The 16,513-nt window shown below is 39.0% G+C and overlaps 1 protein-coding gene across 16 annotated transcripts in view; it reads right to left on the minus strand.

Annotated features, from left to right (window-relative positions):
- LOC127619610 (CLIP-associating protein 2-like) overlaps nt 1-16,513 on the minus strand; it is a 95,515-nt gene that overhangs the window by 33,799 nt on the left and 45,203 nt on the right. For 14 of the 16 annotated variants that reach the window (XM_052092519.1, XM_052092518.1, XM_052092515.1 and 11 more), the window contains 10 exons: nt 10,501-10,647; nt 4,280-4,356; nt 4,032-4,124; nt 2,106-2,251; nt 1,309-1,444; nt 1,154-1,224; nt 947-1,006; nt 773-850; nt 518-685; nt 387-424 (listed from right to left, as the gene is read on the minus strand). In XM_052092519.1, the coding sequence (XP_051948479.1) occupies nt 387-424; nt 518-685; nt 773-850; nt 947-1,006; nt 1,154-1,224; nt 1,309-1,444; nt 2,106-2,251; nt 4,032-4,124; nt 4,280-4,356; nt 10,501-10,647 (1,014 nt within the window). Of the gene's footprint in view, nt 1-386; nt 425-517; nt 686-772; nt 851-946; nt 1,007-1,153; nt 1,225-1,308; nt 1,445-2,105; nt 2,252-4,031; nt 4,125-4,279; nt 4,357-10,500; nt 10,648-11,842; nt 12,073-15,354; nt 15,453-16,513 lie in introns of those variants that run through there. The other 2 variants (XM_052092521.1, XM_052092520.1) reach the window with 2 other exon arrangements.

The raw sequence follows: 16,513 nt of genomic DNA on the forward strand, positions 1-16,513 counted from the left end.
CGATATATAGTAAACAGTATTGTTCTGTTTCTCATCCACACCTATCACATCACTTCTGAAGATATGTATTTTAACAACAGGAGTCTTATGGATTACTTTTGTGCTGCCTTAATATGCTTTTTGGACCAAAGCTCTGGCCACCATTCACTGGCATTGTATGGACCTACAGAGCAGAGCTAATTTTCTAAAAGCCTTGTTTGTGTGCAGGATAAAAAATTAAAACATATCGGGGATGGCAAGAGGGTGAGTAAATGATGAAGAGAATTTTCATTTTTTGATGAAATCTCTCTTTAAACACAGCAGGGTCTATGCACATAAAAAAATTGTCACATTTTCACAGTAAAGATGTGACTAATGTATTCAAATAGAAACATCAAGTATCTCACCTCTGCCTGGAGCAGCAGACCACTTTGACAGCGGCCGACTGGAAACAAACAACAAAGAACCAGTCAAAATTCAAAACTCTTCAATTTCACTGCCAACTCAAGTCAAATGAGGCAGAGTGAGAAATTCTTACTTCAGGCTTTCCTGGGAGCTAGAGGACGAGCGATCAGACTGCGGAAGAGATGCTACACTGCCTGAGCTCTTCAAATACGACTGTAGTGTCTTCTGATAGGAAGATTCTAATGAGTTATACAGAGACTCCGCCTCCCCAGGGAAATGAGCCTGCAACCCCCAGTATGCCCTGCGGCAGAGAGAGGCATGAAATAAAACACAACAGGAGCTAAATAAATGTAATTTTACATGTTTTCTGCATGATGGTACCACTCACTTCCGGGCCTCCACTCGAGCCTCTGAGTCAGCATCTCTGATTCCCTTCTTAATACTCTCCACCAACACAGCCACATGCCTGAGACATAGAAGACAGAGAGAGAGAGAGAGCAGTTAAATAGTGCAGTGTTGGCCTGTCAACAAAAGCAGGTTGAGCAGGGATACTGTGTTGTACCTCTCCAGAGAGTGAGTCTGCCACTCCTGCAGCAGAAGATCTAAAAATACATAACAGCGCCTGATAGAGAAATAAATAATATAAACATAAATAGAGGTTTATACTGCATTTCATAAAAGAATAAAAAACATCAAGCCATAACATTTCAGGTATAACATCCAGCCCAATTTCTCAGTATATTCTGTTTGAGCAATCCGGATGTCTCACCTCCGTACGGCCACAGCCTTTGATGTGCAGTTACCAGTGATGAGTGGAATCAATCGTGGGACGTGAGTGTGCTGATAAAGGAAAAAAACATAGTCAAAACACACAGATACAGTGCATACAGACAGAATGAACTTGTGGATGGCAGCGTGTCTCACCCGTATAATGATTCGAATGGCTGCGGTTCCAGATGTGGCCATAACTTTGGCACAGTTTGGGATGAGATTGAAGAGCACTGGGACAATAGCCTCTGCTCCGTGATCAAACTTATTCCCCAATATTGTGGAGAGATGCCTGCACAGACACAAAACAAAGGCACAATACATCAGTGGCTTTCAACTGGTGTTTTGCAACCCAACAACAAATCATGCAGAGTAAAGATAGCAAAATAAATAGGCTTTTCAACTTTTAAACCTTTTCTTCAGTTGTTCTTAACATCAAAGACCATGCATCCACTTCACTCTTCAAACTCTTCATATATTAGCATAAATGTATTTGTCACTTGGTAAAAGCCACCTAAATAAGGTGGATGCCAATGGGGACAGTATGCACGACATGCGCTCATCCTCAAACTATGAACAAAACTATGCAAAGTAAAAGAAAATATAACACAGATAACATTAACTATGTCGAGTAAATAATTGAGCATATTGTTGAACCTATTCAATTCATGACAATATTAATACATTCCCAACCGTAATACAATACTAAACAACTGCTCTAAATATTTGTTCTTTACAATGGTGAGAGCTCCTTTCAACAACAACAACAAAAAGGCGATTGCAAAAGTCCACTAATCGAAATATAGTTGACTTGACATGGAAATTGCTTTGCTTTAAATGCATCTGTCACCTAATACATCTCAATAATCTGAGTAATGTGCACACATAGCTTTCTAGAGCAAGAAATCAGAGTTAACATTTATGTCATTTAAAGCTGTCAATGAGGCACTCACGCCACTGTGATGCAAGCCTCCCGCACCACCTGAGAACGCAGGTCTTTTGCTGACAGCTTAAATGCGCCGTCCAACAGGCGCAGGTGCTGATAGAAACAATCATAGTCTGTAGCCCCGGCAACCAACAGAGATCGGATTTTCTTCAGCTGTGGAGAGGAGGAGGAGAAAAGCAAAATGAGTCCCACCACATCACAGACAGTTCATCACAGATGAATGGCAATGTATTGGAAAAACTACAGTACATAAAAGCCAGGAAACTTCAAATGGAGTTAAAAGCTTACATGTTTTCATAAAATATTGAGAGAAAAATGAAATTGCCCAAAGTGTAAATAAATGATCCCAATGTCATCACCTTTCCACATTTTGAAGCCATTTTTCACAGGAAACACCAATATGGTTTGCCAACCACCACATTTCGACAAATATTTATTCACAGAACAAGCTCAGCCAAATGAAAAAGCAATATGACTATAATAGTCCAGAGATTTTTAAGTTGGTCCTGTGTTCAAAGGAGTAGTTTTATTTTTGTAATTATTTACTTCTCATGTCATTCCGAACCTGTAAACTGTTATTTTTGGAGGCTGTGGCTCAGTTGGTAGGGCTGGTCGGCCACTAATCGCAAGGTTGGTGGTTCAAATCCCGGCCCACACGACTCCACATGCTGAAGTGTCCTTGGGCAAGACACTGAACCCCAAGTTGCTCCCAATGGCAGGCTAGCTTACATACCTTACATAGCAGCTCTGCCGCCATTGGTGTATGAATGTGTGTGTGTATGGGTGAATGAGACGCAGTGTAAAGGCTTAAAAAGATGCTACATAATTGCAGACCATTTAGCATTTTTTTTTTTGGTGGAAAACAAAAGTAGAAATCTTTAAAGGCAGCTTTTCACAGTGACAAGGGGTCGTGAAGTTCCAAAAAGGGCAGAAAGCACAATAAAAGCCATTTTATGCAATATTTATAGTCTTCTGAAGCTATATACTAACTTTGTGTGAGGAACTATAAAAATTTTAGTCATTATTCTCTGATAATCTTCTCTGCCGGCGGTTTCTTCTAAAATGGCACATCAACGTCATTGACGGGAAAACGTCATTGGTTCTCAGGCATGTAGTATTCAAACGCCATGCCATTTTTTAATTCCAGATGCAAACACCGGTTAGCTTTGGGGAGGGCAAGATTATCAGTGAATAATCACTAAATTGTGGTCGGCTCCTCACACAAACCTAACATATGAATTCAAAAGACATGAATTCAGGACACAAGTTGAATAAACTACTGTTGTGATATTTTATAGGGGTTTTTTGACTGCCGTTGTCACTATGAACATGGTATGTCATGGTATGGCAAGAGATACATAAAGATTTGTGTTCCATGGGAGGAAAAAACAGCAACACAAGGTTTTGGGTGAACTATTCCTTTAAAAGATGTGCTCATAAAAATAAAACAAAAAGTTATAATTAAAAAAGTTGTAATCCTTAAGAAATAAATAGCAATTTTGAAATGGATGTATTACATTATGACCACTCACTCATGAGATGAAGAAACCTTTAAAAAGCTGTTTTATTTCACACGGAGAGGGTCCCATTATGGGGCCACCAGGCATATTAGGGTGTTTTCACACTTGGTTAGTTTTAAGGGTCTGATTGCGGTTTGCACGATTTTTGACCGATATGTGTACACTCCAGACAATCTCAGACCCCTTTAAATCAAACCAAATCGAGACCATCTCAGGAGGTGGTGTTATTTGACACTTTTGGATTAAAATTTATCATGGCTGACTGTGAATAGTGAATTCTTTACAATGACATCAGTAACTGAAAACTGATGATGCATCCACACCCCTAGTTGTCAAATCTTGTTAATCCAAGACGACAATCAAAATAATTACTGAGTGCACCTTTAAATTGTGTTTAAAAATGTTTTACTAACCGCGTTAACTCTATGATCCCAGTCATGTTTATCATCAGACAGAACCTCACGGATCTTGTTCAGGTTATCCTCCAGGTCCCGTGTGGAGTAGATCTATAGAAAGACACAGACATAAATAAGCTGTAGATCCAACACTTACAAGCCTTTGATCAAACATCATAACATGAAAGTTAAAGTCACAGGTGGATTTGTTACTGGATGCTGAGAGATTCAGCAATACCTCATTTATATGCAACTGTGTTTCTCACCTGAACAGTGGGGACATCTGTGAATGCTTTAATAAAATCCTCCTCATCCACAGCTCCTGCCCCCTCTTTAGAGACAACTGCAACACATAATTCACTTCCATTAAACACAATCATTCTAAAAGATGTCAGAACAAGAGTTTATGGACATATGAGCACATGCATCCATGCCTAACATTTTCTGAAACATTTTTCTAAATCACACTAGGAGTTGCAGTCTTTGCCATAGAAATTGAGCACAATGAAGTGTTGCTACGGCAACTTTTGTATTGCTAGAGGAAAAGGCAGGGATGCTCTGTTTATCCACCTTTTTCCTGAACGCATAAGTGTACTACGAATCGACTGTTTTTAATTTGCGGTCTCCGCAACAACTGAGCCCCCGATACAATTTCAGGCTGTTCAGTTCCTCGGGCAGCCAAACGAATGTTCAGTGAGCCGGTCCATTCGGTCGTTACAAGAGTGCAACACATGCCCTAATCACTCCAATGTCTTGCAAGAAATATTCCAACAAGCTCCAGCCAATAGTAGGCATAAGTGCCAAGAACATGCAGATTCATCCACAACTGTCCCGAGGGAGTGTTATTCCACAAAACAAACTCCAGTCGCTAGGCGGAACCAACACAAAAAGAAACAAAATTAAAAAAAGCGCACATTTTCCTTGGACAGTCAAGTGTATGTTCAGTGAGTCAGGCCCACTAGGCAGCAACATGAAAATCACCAAATGGCTTACTCACTTTTTGAAGGACATCGCTTGCTGTGGGCATGTAAATATTTTGCGGCCATAATTAGAGAGCAAAAGCGACCTTCCGTTGATGTAAGAGTTTCTTGCATTCCTTGAATCGATCACGTTTCTCTCTTGTTGAATTCTCAAAGTTTGGGAACAAGAAAATGCTGTGATTCTTTCAAAGCCTTCCTTTACTCCTTGCTTCGTGTAACACTTTAGCGGATGATCTCAGAAATTTAGCCAGAATTGATCGGGGCCTGTCTCCCTCAGCAGGCCTCTGAGCAGGGACTCTGTGAAATCGCATAGGAATTGTATCGTCGATTACGATTCTCCAAATCCTCCAGTTTTTCCCAGATGCATTCCAAATCCACCTTGGTCACTAGCGGATCAGCAGCTAATTCCCTCTCCAATGACTCCATATAATCAATCCGTTTCTCAACATCCGCATCTCTTGTAACCAGTGAATTTTGTCTCTATGGAAGTGATCGATCGACGTATTACAGCAAGATCCTCCAAGTCTGCAAAGAACTTTGTCAGCATTGCAGACACAGTCAACAATTCACGGCAGATTCTTTTCAATTCACCACCCAAATTGAGTCCAGGGCTTCCGGCCTGCCGCTGAGGGGAATCAGCCCAGGCACATAAGTGTCTTTTAATATCTCCAGAGCCCGAGGATTTTGAATTCCTTAACATACCATTGATTCTGCTGGTCCTTTCTGCAGCCTTTGACACAGACAACCATCAGATTCGGCTCTCCACTCTCTCCTTACTGGGTATTACAGGAACAGTGCTTGACTGATTTAACTCCCATCTCTCAGGTAGGTCCTTCAAGGTAACCTGGAGAGGTGAGGTATCCAAGCCACATCAACTACTTACTGGGGTACCCCAGGATCAGTGCTTGGGCCACTTCTCTTCTCTATATACACAACATCACTGGGATCCATCATTCAGGCACATGGTTTCTCATACCACTACTACGCAGATGACACACAACTCTACTTGTCTTTCCAGCACAATAACACCACCGTGACTGCTCAAATCTCTGCCTGCCTGGCAGAAATCTCGACCTGGATGAAGGAACACCACCTGCAACTCAATCCAGCCAAAAACGAACTCCTGGTCTTTCCAGCCAACCCTGCTGTTGAACACAACATGCACAACCATGCAGCTACAGTAACGCCTTCAAATACGGTCAGAAATCTAGTACAATTGGTAACAATTGATAAACTAAATTTTACGGACCACATCTCAAAGAACACAAGATCATGTAGATTTACACTATAACATCAGGAAGATAAGACCCTTCCTATCTGAACATGCCACACAACTGCTTGTTCAGTCACTTGTCATAACTAGACTGGATTACTACTGTGATGCTCTCATTGCAGGCCTCCCTGCATGTGTAATTAGATCTCTGCAAATGATCCAGAATGCAGCAGCATGTCTGGTCTTTGATGAACCAAAAAGAGCACGTTACACCACTCCTTGTCTCTCTCCACTGGCTACCAGTTGATGCACGCATCAAATTCAAGGCACTGATGCTGGCATACAGAACAGTCACTGGGTCTGCTCCAACATACCTAAAATAATTTCTGCAGAGCTACACACCCTCTAGAGCTAAGGTCAGCTAAGGAACGTTGCCTTGTTGTACCAACACAAAGAGGCACCAAAACACTTTCTCAGACTTTCAGCTTCATCATACCACGTTGTTGGAATGACCTTCCCAACTCTATCCGTGAAGCTGACTCACTCTCTTCAAAAAACGACTTAAAACGCATCTTTTCCAAGAGCAATTAACTAGTCACTAACAAAAATTATTATTTTTTTTAAATAAATAAAAAAATTGCACTTGTATACGTTTTGAATACTATTCTGATGCTAGTGAAACTTTGTAATGTGGCACTTTTGTACCACTGTCTCCTTAAGATTCACTTATATTTTCCTCTTTGTAAGTCGCTTTGGATAAAAACGTCTGCCAAATAAATAAATGTATATGTATATTGTCTTCCCAAAACAATTAAAGATCAGGGTGTAACGAATCTCACAGGTTTGTGACACAAATATTATTAAAACTAGCAAAGTGCGCAGAGCTCGCCATTCACATGCCCAACCCTCTCATGACACCCATGAGACCTCTGGAGTATATTCTTGGTGGGTAATATTTAGTTTAGTTTAAGGTATTACATTTGTAAAAATTACAAAGAATTTTTTTTTTAAATACTTCAGAGTCGAGATGACTGTTTTTTATAGACAGTGCCTCACCTGGGTGTGTTAATGACATGAAGTGATGGTCCGAGGTTAGTTACGTTGATATCATTAATTATTCAGAGTTGTTATGACAGCCAACAACTGCACAAGTTGAGCCTGAAATTCATTTTTACTCAAAGTAACAAATGTTTTTTCTCCTCTGGATCGCTCGTTTTGGCAGTTTTAACTTGCTGTCTCGAGACCAGAAATACAAAACTGTGTTTCCTCAGGAAAACTGTGGATAGTGTGTGTTTAAATGTGACATATTTGCAGAGGATTTGCTCTTGTGCGATTTTTAAATTACATTATAAAGTAGTGGTTGACCGATATATCGCCGAGGCAGATAAATAGTCTGATATTTAGAATGGTTTTAAATTATCGGCATCGACCGATACATTTTCCCCTTTGGCGAATTTGTTTCTTGAGGGCGCTGAGAATCACCTGTTTGCATGTGAAGCGACTGAGACATGTAAACGACCAGTCACAGTTTGTTTTGTTGTTACATGCCATCATGTTACTACAATAATAGATCGGTGTGCAACACAGTGTCATTTAAATGGTCAGCATATCAGAGCTGTGACCGGTTACATGTGCTTGTCGGTTTTTTGTTGTTGTACAGTTCCCTGTAACATTTAACTGTCTTGTCTAATGATAAAAAGGCAAATATCAATAAAACTAATATCATATAACGTCTGAAAATATTCACATATCTACTTTAAACAGATGTAATAAACCAACCTCACACAACTTCAGCAGATCCAGCACCCTGTGGAACACTAATTTATTTACCTCTAAAGCACATATTCTAACAGTCTCTCCTCAACAGTTTCCTGTAACTTTTCTAATGATAAAAGCAAAAATCAATAAAACTTCTATTAAATACCTGCAAATATTAAGATATTTTGTTTAAAAAAGTAATCCACAAACCTCATGAATCTAATATCTTCCTCTGAAGCGCTTATTCTATCAGCCAGAATCAAAAACGTCAGGATCGGGATCAAAAGTTCCTTTGATTCACAGATCAAGACAGTCAGTCAGTCTGTGACAATCCAGGCAGGTGATCCAGGCCATTTAAACTGTCAGGAGATTGCAGCTCGCGCAAGATCCGCACAAGGCAACGTGGTCGAGAACCATGCGGCAACGTGGTCGAGAATTACATTATATTATATATAATGTGGTCGACACACAGTGTACAATGTACACTGTTTGTGTGTGTCAGTGTTTATGAGTGTGCTTTTGCTATGCTATCAGATTTATGTTGTGTTTTAATTAAAAGTCTTTTGGTTGAATAACCTGGTTCCTGCTTCCTCCTTTCCGAATGAACAAGAGGTGTGTCTGCCACAGTGTACAATTGGTTTGATTCGGTGTTTGAGAAAATACGATTGCTAACATGGACAAGCCATCCTTGGTTGCTCGACAACTGTGTGTACTGTTATTTCCTTCTTCCTAACATATTAACAATTTCTTCATGTGGAAATAAATTACAAAAATTTGATGACTAAACAGAAATCAGAAGAAACTGCTACGTACCATTTAAAATGCAATATTACTTTTTAGATTATTTTTACAAAGTTAAAGTTTAGTGTGAAATTGAGTAAATATAGTGCTAAATAGGAGTTTATTATTTTTTAGAAATGTTATGTTTATGTTATTTACTATATTAAATTGTGTGATATATCAACATTGTATCGGACTATCGGCCACCCTGCTCTCTGGATATTGGCATCAGCCATTTAAAAAACCCATATCGATCGATCACTATTATAAAGTAGTTAAAAAATATACTTATATATACCTAATTCAACAACTGTTTGCACTTGAAAATCTTGCAAATGCCTTTAATTTTGAGCAAACAAACCCATCCTGCACATTAACAGCTCTCATTCCTAATGGACTTCCTGTCTATCTTCCTGTCTGCCTGTAACTGAATGATCAGTCATGATACCCCGAGGGGGAGTGGCTCTGAAGAGATATGGAAAAACCCACACAGGGAAGGTCAAGAGAGCCTGATAAACACATCAGAACTTGAGATCTGTCAATCATTTTTGAAGGAAACCCCATGTCAAAGCATTCTAGTTGGATCCCATTTGAAACTGAAAGCTAAACTCAATATAGAGCCTCAGCAAAAACATCAATCCATCATGATAGGCCTGATTTAGACTAATGATGTTTTAGGTATAAGCACCCTCAGGTTCTTAAAAGGTCTGTGGCAACATAAAAGATGTTAGATTGCATAAATAAAAAAAAACTTCAAATAGATTGACTGCCATACTATATTATATTCATGCTAAAAATCACACAGAAATGAGAAACACTCTTGTCCTAATAAAGTGCCCAAAGTGGTCTTGTGCTGGTGTAGCCCATCTGCCTCAATGTTCGACATGTGCATTCTGAGATGCTATTCTGCTCACTACAATTGTCCAGAGTGGTTATCCGAGTTACTGTAGCCTTTCAGTCAGTTTGAACCAGTTTGACCATTCTCCATATCAACAAGGCGTTTCTGTCTGCAGAAAAGCCACTCACTGGATGTTTTTGTTTTTGGCACCATTCGGAGTAAATTCTAAAGACTGTTGTGTTTGAAAATCCCAGGAGATCAGCAGTTTCAGGAATACTCAAACCAGCCCATCTGGAACCAAACATCATGCCACAGTCTAAATCACGGTGATCATGTTTTTTCCCCATTCTGATGGTTAATATAAAAATTAACTGATGCTCCTGACCCATATCTTCATGATTTTATGAATTGCACTGCTTCCAAATCATTGACTGATTAGATAAATCACATGAATAAATGGGTGTACAGGTTTTCCTAATAAAGTGCTCAGTTAGCGTATACCTGCAATTAATGGAATCCTTAACATTTACATATTGGCCATATAAAATTCCATTGTAAGTGCTTCACTGTAACCCAGAGAGATATATATATATTATTATTATTATTTTTTTTTTTTTAAGAAAAAGGAGGGATAAGTAAATGTATTTTGGAGTTAATCAACATTATGCCACAAATGCTGTCGATTGAGCTTAACTTGTATTGAACCTGGAATATTGCTTTAAAGCTGCAATGCAACCTGGCAGCACATAGATAGATTGAGTCTGTCATAATTTTGAGGTTTTCCTAACCTATGTGCATAATAACATTGCTCACTAGCACCTACGATATGTCTAAAGACTAAATTATACATTGTGTCTGTACCTCAGTTACCTCATCTGAACTTAAATGCATTGTAAAAGCGTGTATGTGTGCACTCACCTGTTTTGCTGGCTCCAGTGGCACTGGGTCTTCTGGAACTGCTAGCAGAATCTCCAGGTTTCTTGGGGACTTTAGGTACTTTAAAGGCAGCCTGAGCCGATGACGGCCTGCTTCCATCCACAGAGTCATCATCGTCAAAACTACGATCTGAGAGAGATACAAAAGCAGCAAGAACATGAATCAATCAACTGTCAAAATCTGAATGTGAGGGCAGCTTAATATCAATAGAGCGGTTCCTTGATCAATAGTAATTTCATTGAGGTTAAGTCCCAGTTGCAAACCAAATCGTCATGTTATCGTCAAGGGATAGTTCACCCAAAAATTCTGTCGCCATTTACTCATTGTTCTAAACCTGTATGGCTTTCTTGCATGGACATTAAAATATCATGTTAGGCAGAATGTTAGGGACTGACAGTTTCAGTCTTCATTCAATGGCTCTTTTTCCATATAATGAAAGTGAATGATGACTGTCTGTCCATCACATTCTGCCTAACATCTCCTTGTGTTCCACATAAGAATGAGTAAATTGAACAGAATTTTTGGGTGAATTATCTGTTTAAAACACAACTCAAATTTCTTTCAGAATAGATTGTTAACTCTGTCGACAATTTCCCGCACACGGATCATCAGAAACTAATATCCGTATCAACTTGCATATTGTCACCTTTTTTTGACAATAATATATATTTTGTTTTGCCTAAATCATGATATATGGTTCAGTTGTTTATGTTTTCTGAAAAAACAGAAAAAATGACTTGGGACATTATTTTAGGAAGGTGACGATATAAGAACAGTCTCATATTTTCATTCTAAAATAGTCTGTTCAATAATAATGTGAATAATATCAAGTAAGGAGGCAATTTAACAGAATATATCAATGAGCAAGCCCAAGAGTTTTGGATTATTATACCACCAAGTATGGAAGTATGGGTCTCATTTCCTCCCTTCAACAATATCAGCTTTAGTAATCAATGACCAGCCAAGAACCAGCACCTATTACAGGCCTATCAATTACTCAACAGCAAAAACAGGAAGTAATACAAGGTAATCTGAATCACTCACACACATTTACAGCCAAACAAAGAGAAATTCCTGCACACTGTAACTCAGCAATTGCACAAATACACTCACACACCTACATACACGAGCACAGGTTGTTTTTCAATAAAAAAAAGCAAGGCTAGAAAAACGCAGGCAGCCCTTGGTTTCAACTACCGGTGTATGGCTGTAAAAAATTAAAAGTGCCACAAATCACTATTGCAATAGCACTTGGGTGATACATCACTATTCATTTAAAATATGTACATAATTTCAAACATTTATATCTTGAGAAAGCACTCACAATCACAGATGCGTTTGCAGATGAGACGCCTCATGCCTGTAGGCGGGCGTATCTCTCTCTCGTATCCGAGGCAACGCCCAAGCTACTGCTCACATGACCGCGGTTCTCACGGCAACAGAATATCCGTAGATGAATCGGCAAGGCATACACCAAGGTTTACAGAAACCACCACCCAAAATCTAGCCGGCATCTTCTCTATCAATTACTCTCTCTCACACTCACTCCATCACCCCTCTTCCCTCCTGTCTCTTCTCAGCCTCCTCCCTCTCCTCCATCACTCCCTCGCACTTTGCTCCCTGCCAATCCCCCTCCTTCCCAGAAGCCCAAAGAACCACTCAGGAGAGTGATGACATCATCTTTAATGAGCCAGTGAGCTTTGAGACTGCTTTTTGCATGCAAATGAGCTAATTTAACTGGAGCTTAAGCTAAGCTAATTCGCATCAGCAGCACTGCATTACCATCTTCGATTAAAGGGGAAATTCTGTCAGTTTGCTCACCCTCATGTTGATCTAAACCTGTATGTGGAACAAAAGAATGTCATACAGGTTTGGAACTACATGAGGATGAGTAAATTATTACAGATTTTCCATATTTTTGAGTCCTATCCTTTAAATACATATTCAGATAGCAAAAGTGCAATCAAAACAAACCCAGAGGGTCATAAAGAGTTGAACAAAACACATAAATACAGGACAGAAGAGAAGCCACACCCCTACAGCCAAGATCCGCACTTTGAATGTGTGCAAGTGTGTGTGTGGGCAATAGGCAATGTGACCCTGTTACTAAGCCAAGGGGGCTGACTGCACTGACACATTATTGATGCTGACCCCACTAGCACAGCTCAAAGGGCTCTGTGTGCCTGCCGATGTGTGAAGCATTATTAGCATCATAGCATAACCCGCCCTTTGTTCAGACACTAGAGTGTGAACAAAAATCTAACAAGGACTTAACCAATGACTATGGGAGAGATAAAGATCAAGCGAGAAATAGGCAGACCCAAAGGAACAAAACAGCAAGACAGAAGAAAAAGTGGGATCAGACTGAAGAGAAGAGAGGAAAAACTGAGAAAAGGCAAGGACAGAGAGAGAGAGAGAGAGAGAGAGAGAGAGAGAGAGAGAGAGAGAGAGAGAGAGAGCTGGCTGCTTTCAAAAGGCTGTTGCCATGACAACAAGTGCAGCCCACATGAGTAGATTTGAGATTAAAAAAAAATCTGTCTGAATCTGATTGGTTTGGTCTGCCAAAAATGGCCAGCTGAGAAAGTTTTAAATTCTTTAAGCTAATTTTTTATATTTTAATAGGTTATGGAGGAAGAAGGGTATTATTCAGAAGAAATGCAACATGGCAGAGGCCATATAAGGGATAATGTGCAGTCAGGCAGCCGTTATCACAAAATAAACCCAGACAGTGTGATCTTGTATCGCACTGAATGGGTTGATTTTGTGATAATGACCAACTGACTGCACATTATTACGCTCATTACAGGCCTACCTACCAATTAAATAAATAAATGGAGATGAACTGTTGATTTGCATTCAAATTATGTTATTATGTGAGAAGAAAAATTACAAAGTCTCTAGAAACAATCATATTCTGTCTGTTTGCTTCAGAATTCTGTTTTTATTTTGCGTTAATGACTGTCTGACTGCTCATTTATTATAAGCCTACATGCCTTATAAATACCTATAAAATGGATAGTTCTGGTCCTGGATGCTGATTGGTCAACAGCCATGCTTTATTCATGATAAAGCACAGCTCTGACCTCTTCACGGAACTTCGCAGCACCCATAGCTGGCAGTTATTCTTGTTGCCCATCAAAATTCTGTTCACTGCTTACTGATAGGAAATATATTTCCTGGAGGAAGGATGGCATTTAATGATTTTACTTACAAAATACAAACATTTTTGTGTTCTTAATATTTTTACTATGTGGTGACCGTTTTATAAAAGCAATAAGGCATGAGAAGCCATGCCATATTGTGAATATAGGTCACGGCTAAAAGGGCTGCAGCCTAAAAACACCCTTAAGCTGTGACTATATTTACAATATAGTATGACCTCTCATAACTTATTGCTTAAAACTTTGGTTTGAGTTGAAATTATTTTATTTGCTTTTTTGTAGAGATTGCAAAGTGATCCGAGTAGGAAAGATGAATCGCAATACCCAAATGAACGGTCTGATATTAATTTATCCCTGGATGTGCGGTCATTATTCCAAAATATCAGACTGCTGCATGGCACGATTGACCAATCAGAATCAAGAGAGCCGTGTAATGATAAAAAAATAACAGAAATAATGACTGCAATGGAATAATTGGGACTGGTTTTAGGTTCACCTTACCCAGATCAGATTAGCATTTTAGGGAGCGTTTACACAAAATGTGATCATTATATAGTAACTATAATGTCGTCAATAGATCGGAATGCTCAAATAAACAGCCTGAGATATAAATCAACAGCCAAAGATGTATGCCTGAGTGTGTATGGCTGTAGCGATGGTGCTTAAAGAGATTTGGGGAAAAAAAAGGAAAAAGGTTTTAAAAGGTTTAAAAGGAATTTAAAAAGATACATTTTCTGAGAGGATTTTACCATGCAAACTATCTAACAGCACAGCATGCTATCAGCACACCATCACCAATGCTAAATATATATAAAAAATATTTAATGAAAATATTAGTTTAGTTGCCTCACAAACAGACAAGTAGTTTGTTGGACATACCCACCCCTAATGACTACATCCACAAGTAAACGAGATGTTTTCTACTCAAACAGACCTGAAAACACACTGAAGTCTCAACCACACAATGTTTGCCATTAACACCATATTTCCCATATAAAGAAATAAGGAAATTTCAAACCTGACACTATCAGGTTATTGCTTGGTGTGTGTGTGTGTGCCGATACCTGAGCTCTCACTAGTCATTCTGTAATTTAATTGGCTGTTTAATCTGGTTATCAGGATTATGGAGCACAAGAAGTGAAGTAAACACGCAGTGAGCAGCTTGAGTACTAGAAAGCCCACCAAAAAAATACTCTGCGCTCAAGTACCCTAATGCTTTCACAAAACATGGAGCTTCATTTATAGTCTACGTGCACATGCTCTCTCTTCAAATTGGAAAAAAATTGGAGAGTCTAATAATGAGCAGCCACGGCAACGAGATGCCCTAGAAACCGGGTCACACTTAAACTCCCAAAGGACAAAACCCACTGACGCAGAAAACAATATAACTGTACCACACAGACACATAATACAATATCCTCCATTTAAACTCTTTTGACTTTGAAAGTCAAGCATGTACAAACACACAATAATAAGACATCTCGACAATCAATAGCAGAGAGTATATTCTGCACGCAAAATCTGCATTGTCCCTATTTCTTCCAGAAAGATTCTTCATGCACTTGGACATATGTACAAAACAAAGAGAGCCTAATAAATACTATTAATCTAATGTACAAAAACAACAACAACAGTATATTCCACTATAATACTTTGATTTAATAAACTCACTCACCATCTCCATCATCATCAACAGACATGGCTCTATGCTTCTGAGAAGAGGCAGCTCTCTATGCCTCTCTGAATCTCGCTGTCACGCTGTGTCAGAGTAATGCAGTGACAGGCACAGCTCTCTCTCAATAACCCTCTCCTCACAGTGGTTCTGTTGGTAAAGCCCAGTTTTGCTCTGAAAAAAAAACAACTCTCCATTTCTACTCCATTTTAAAAGTGACACTGGTAAGGAAGTTGGCTGCATGGCTATCGACCACTTCCTGTTCTTGTACTGAAAATTGGCAAGAAAAATGCTGCTCAAGGTAAAAAAAAAACAGTTTATCACTTTTGGAAATTCACTAATATCTTTGAAGAACCACTCAAAAGTGTAAAGTCAGACAGATCAATATATTCATCTGATTTTGTGCATTTTAATGACTACAAAAACATCATGTCAATAGCTGCGTTTCCATCCAACCATTTTTATATGCATTTTGAAAATGGACATTAGAAATTTTAAATTGACAATGCTTGATATGCGAATAAACTCTTAAAATTTGAATAAAATGTTATGCGCTAGGAGTAGGTGAATTTTCTAGAGTTTCTCATTAGTTAAAATGTGCATTAAAGTGAATGCTTATTCGCTTATTCGCATGACCGATGATGTGTCATGACCATTTGCTCGGTGATCTTGCTTACACTGAAGGTCTCAACAACAACTCTGCATTCTGCACAAGTTGTGAACTTGTAAAGACCGATGACAGTACACAACGCACACCTATACCAAATTCTTCAAACGCAGCCTTGGTTAGTCGAAAGTGCTTCACCCATAGATTGTCTTAAAATGGGTCCTGTATATGGAGGGTATATGGAGGCTGAGGGCGAATGGGTATATCCATTTGAGCCCTCATTATTTGAGCTATTGCACTTATTCTGCAATGTCTCCTGGCAACATTTAATAACATAATTTTGCTTTATTACAGCATATACAAGAAGTCATTCAGTAGCTTCATGACAAAAAAGTCAGGCTCCCTCAAGATAATGCGCATTTACAGTTCATGGAAACGTGCGGTGTTCGCATTTACTTTGGTCTAATTTTCAGTAATGTGCATTAAAAAACATTTTGATGGAAACCCAGCTAAAGAGGAAATGTTTTTTCCCTATCCGTTTTTGCTTTTGTGTTT

The sequence above is a fragment of the Xyrauchen texanus genome, chromosome 26 (genome assembly GCF_025860055.1).
Source record: "Xyrauchen texanus isolate HMW12.3.18 chromosome 26, RBS_HiC_50CHRs, whole genome shotgun sequence".
NCBI classification, from domain to species: Eukaryota; Metazoa; Chordata; class Actinopteri; order Cypriniformes; family Catostomidae; genus Xyrauchen; species Xyrauchen texanus.